The sequence below is a fragment of the Aedes albopictus genome, chromosome 2, assembly GCF_035046485.1.
Source record: "Aedes albopictus strain Foshan chromosome 2, AalbF5, whole genome shotgun sequence".
NCBI lineage: Eukaryota > Metazoa > Arthropoda > Insecta > Diptera > Culicidae > Aedes > Aedes albopictus.
The window spans coordinates 513,192,298-513,196,283 of NC_085137.1; the positions used below are offsets into that span (position 1 = coordinate 513,192,298).

Here is a 3,986-nt window from a genome sequence, read left to right on the forward strand (position 1 = left end):
GGGTAGGGATTGTACCCAGGACATTCTGCATACGTTTCAGAAATGGTCGCCACTGCACCATCAAGCCCGCCTTTCTTGTAAATATGATTCCTTGGATAGAGGTAACATTAAAAAAAATGTTCAAATATTTCGAATGCCGCGCCAAACGTTTAGAATGAAATTAATTTTCAAAAAAAAAATCTTTTAACTCAACGTACGCTTTATTTTGCATGTAAACTTCTTTTAAGAATGATCCTTCTTTTTGTGTCGCGTAGCATTCAACATCTTGACATATATAATCGTCGTATAAATTACTAAACCTATTTTTTATTATTGAAATAACTGTCCTACATCTTACAACTAATGCCTATGCCTCTGATCGACTCAACTTGGGCTCAGAATCATAGATTTTTGGTACTACAACATGCTTCTGCTTTTGTGGCGTTTTGAAAAGATCAAAACTATAGTCATCGTCCTCATCATTATCTGTTGTGTCTTTGTTGGGAATATGTATGATTATTGGGATCTTGTGTTTTGAGCCGATATTACTAAACCCTGGATTCGGAGGCTTCAAATTACAAGCAGGACATTGGCTGTTATAGAAGGGCCACGGCCAATTATACGAGTAGTTCCATGGTGCCTGTTGCTGCTGTTCTTGTTGCGTTGGAGTATGTATCACCGTCGTTACCGGTTGGCTGATCGAAAGCTGACTGTTCGTTGACAAAGATGATGTTGATGCTGGAGTTACGACAACTGGTGCTGGAGTAACCGTACTCCAGTATTGATACTTATCGCTTTTCAACTTTGCAGCAAGGACTCCAAACACGAACACGTTGGCAATGAAGAACAATTTGAGGCCAATCAATAGCTTTAGTGGCAACAACAGGAATGCAAGTGCAACGATAGCGGCTTTCAATGCTAGCAATGTAAGCACGATGTACTTTATGCCGGAGGCGAATGCTAATCCCACACCGGCATGCTTATGACCAGTCATAGGTATGTGATGAACTTCACGAATAACGGAGGTCGTAGGTTTTGGAAGAGGCTTTTTAGGCTGAATGTACACTGGCTGTATGTATTTTACGGGAGGCTGTTTGCTGAGAGAAAAGTCATGTCATTACTCATAAATTCAAAAACTAATTGCAGTACGAGATACTCACTAAGGTTTATAATAGCCACCAACAGTTTGTTCAGGTAATTTTTGACTGCTGACAAGTTCTTCGGCATCGTCGTGGTACTCATCAAACGCGGCATAGTCTTCTAGAGGATCAATAAAACCTTCATATTCTTCAGAATGGTACTGTCTTAACTGAGGTTTTTGACGAATTTTATCACGAACCACTTTTTGTTTTCGTCTACCAGGTGCACGTAATTTTCTACAATCAACCATGATCACGAGCCACGCCAATAGCGCACAGAAGATAATCAGCCAGCCAACAGTCCCTTGCTTTCGTCGATCACGCATCGTACACTGTGTATGGAGATCAGTTGGTCGAACGTGGTCGACACTGTGGTCGCCAAAAACACATCCGCGAAACCTCACGCTGAACTGGAACTTGCTTTAGGTACGGTGATCGTTTTCACTAGTAACAAACTATTCCGACCGATCGGAAGACGGATAACTTCCGCAGAGATCGAGGTTTGCAGCACATTCGATGGCTATCACTGCAATGATCGTTACGAAAATTTGGATTTAGTGAGGAACGTGCCGTGAGACCTCCCATGTAAATCCCACCAGTTTTTTGGACCGATCGATGGCATGATCTAGTGGCACGTGTAAATCGAATCCACGGAAGGAGGGAAAAAGATATTGGTCAACATCATCGAAGCAAATGATCACTTCGAGTGGGGTAATGTGTAATAATTTGAGTAAGCAAATGATCCTGAAATGAACACATATATTATTCGTGGTATGATTTCAATACAAAACAATGATCGACATTGAGCCATCCAACAAGGTTTCAACATACTTTTAAACATATTATTGCTTATTATTGAAACCTCGATCCATGGTGTTCGGGACCCCACACAGTGCAAAACAGTATGATCGAATACGATACAACATGGTTAAACCCACCGATTAGGCGCAGTTGTTGGTTGCGCTGAGATGATCTTTCAACAAAGTGTCTAGACATAATTGATTAAAAGGTAGATATATACAAGATTAGCTAACATTATTGGCCATCTTTATTTCCTTCGTTTCCGCAAAATACCTACACGTGCGTGCTGGGTTGTGTGAGATCGAACGCAGCAGGCGCCACCCTTCGGCCCAACGATATGATTTGATATACTAGATGACCGGAGTTGACGCCTACTAGGCTAGGAGGTTTTTTTTTTATCAATTTAGGGCATAACAAATTTGCGACTTTAACTAGACTTTACTGTTATACTAGTTCATGTTTCAGTTTTGCTCATAATGCTTCAAGTGCAACATCCACATCGAAGTAAAATATGATCAAGTTGTGCTGCTGATCAACTAGTTTCCGGAAGTTATTCGTTTAATTCTTCCGTGCGTTCCATTGAACTTCACAGCAAAACTTTCCATTTATGAACAAATGCAACCTCTAACTCTGAAAAACTGTTATCGATCACTAGATTTGGGTCTGAGAAAAAAAAAACTAGATACTTGAATAAACAAATTTGAATTTTCATTCCTCAACCGAATAAGGTCGGCAGACAAAACAAAAAAAAAATCACCAGAAGTTAAACAGATCACCTGATCGAATACTTGGCGAACATTACACCACGGTTCGTTATTATGCAATTTTCTAGATAAAATCAATTGAAGAAGCAATCATCCGTTCTTTCAATTGTATGATGCATCTTGTTCAGCTTTACCAGTGTATTACTGAACGTTGTATATGTTGTTATTGCTCGAAAATTAATGATTGTTTAGCCCTATCTATACCTTCCTCCCTTGATGTCGGGTATCAACAAACAGAACATACGAATAAGTAGGCAGCATAGCATGCTGAAATAAAACTTTACCAGAACTAATCCATTGGCAACGGTTTTACTTTTAGTTTACGTTGCATCGCTCCCTTCTTTTTTTTCTATTCATTCATAGTGTTAAACCAGTGGATAATTGAATCGGCTATTCGGAAGTAGATTCATTGACCCACTACCTCTTATTGGAGGAACCAACGCCAAGGTACACCACAACTATTTTTGGTCACTTTCACGCAACGCATTTAATTTTCTATCACACATTACACTTTTAACAAATAACAACTTTTATAAGATTTAGAATCATTAGTGTAATTTCATTCAGATATATGTAGACTATACTTTGGTATTATATATTGTCTTTTCATTTTTCCAAGACCTGGCACTATGGTAGAGAAAAATAGCTAAGGCATCACGATGATCGATGTCGGTAAACCAATTCGAATTACTCTACAATCATTGCTCAACATCATAATCCATACATTCCATTGTGTGCTGTTAACTGCAGAGATATTGCAACGGCATGGAACATGATCCTATGAATGGATCATTGCAGTTCGTACGGCATATACCTAGCTCAGCTCAACAGTGTGGCGCACTGTGAAACAAAAAAAGGGGATCAACGCAATTGTGCATCGTCATCAATAATTTTCCTTGGCCTTGCTGATACGATCGGAGGATCAATTGTCAACACTATTTTTAATCATGATGATCATGGTAAGAAGCACAATTACTATTGAGCGTTTTCACTCTCGCATACTCTACCCATATTTAAGTGCACTGAAAGGCCAAACAGTTACACCAAAAACGACAGTTTAATGAAAGTACCTACCATCAAACGGAGTAACATGCAACACTAACGAAAAATACAAATTAGAGGTAATGTTATTTTACAAACTCCCTGCAAAACTTTGAGAATCGTTCGTCACATTCTATTCGGTTACGCGTAGTTTTAAAATAGGCCTTGCGAATCGGAGAATTTTGCAAAACACTGTAGATACTGAATTTTGTGCGCGTGATGTTAGTCTCAACTGCTGATTTTAACAGATCGTAGATATTTA

General features: G+C 39.1%; 1 protein-coding gene across 1 annotated transcript; it reads right to left on the reverse strand.

The window, feature by feature from the left end:
- Positions 1–327: 327 nt before the first annotated feature.
- LOC109432414 (uncharacterized) lies at positions 328–2,307 on the reverse strand. The gene is made up of 2 exons (XM_019708761.3): positions 1,140–2,307; positions 328–1,076 (listed from the first exon to the last, which is right to left on the reverse strand). Exons 1-2 carry the CDS (start codon positions 1,442–1,444, stop codon positions 347–349), a joined length of 1,035 nt encoding a protein of 344 aa, XP_019564306.2. The 5' UTR covers positions 1,445–2,307; the 3' UTR covers positions 328–346.
- Between the last annotated feature and the right edge of the window lie 1,679 nt (positions 2,308–3,986).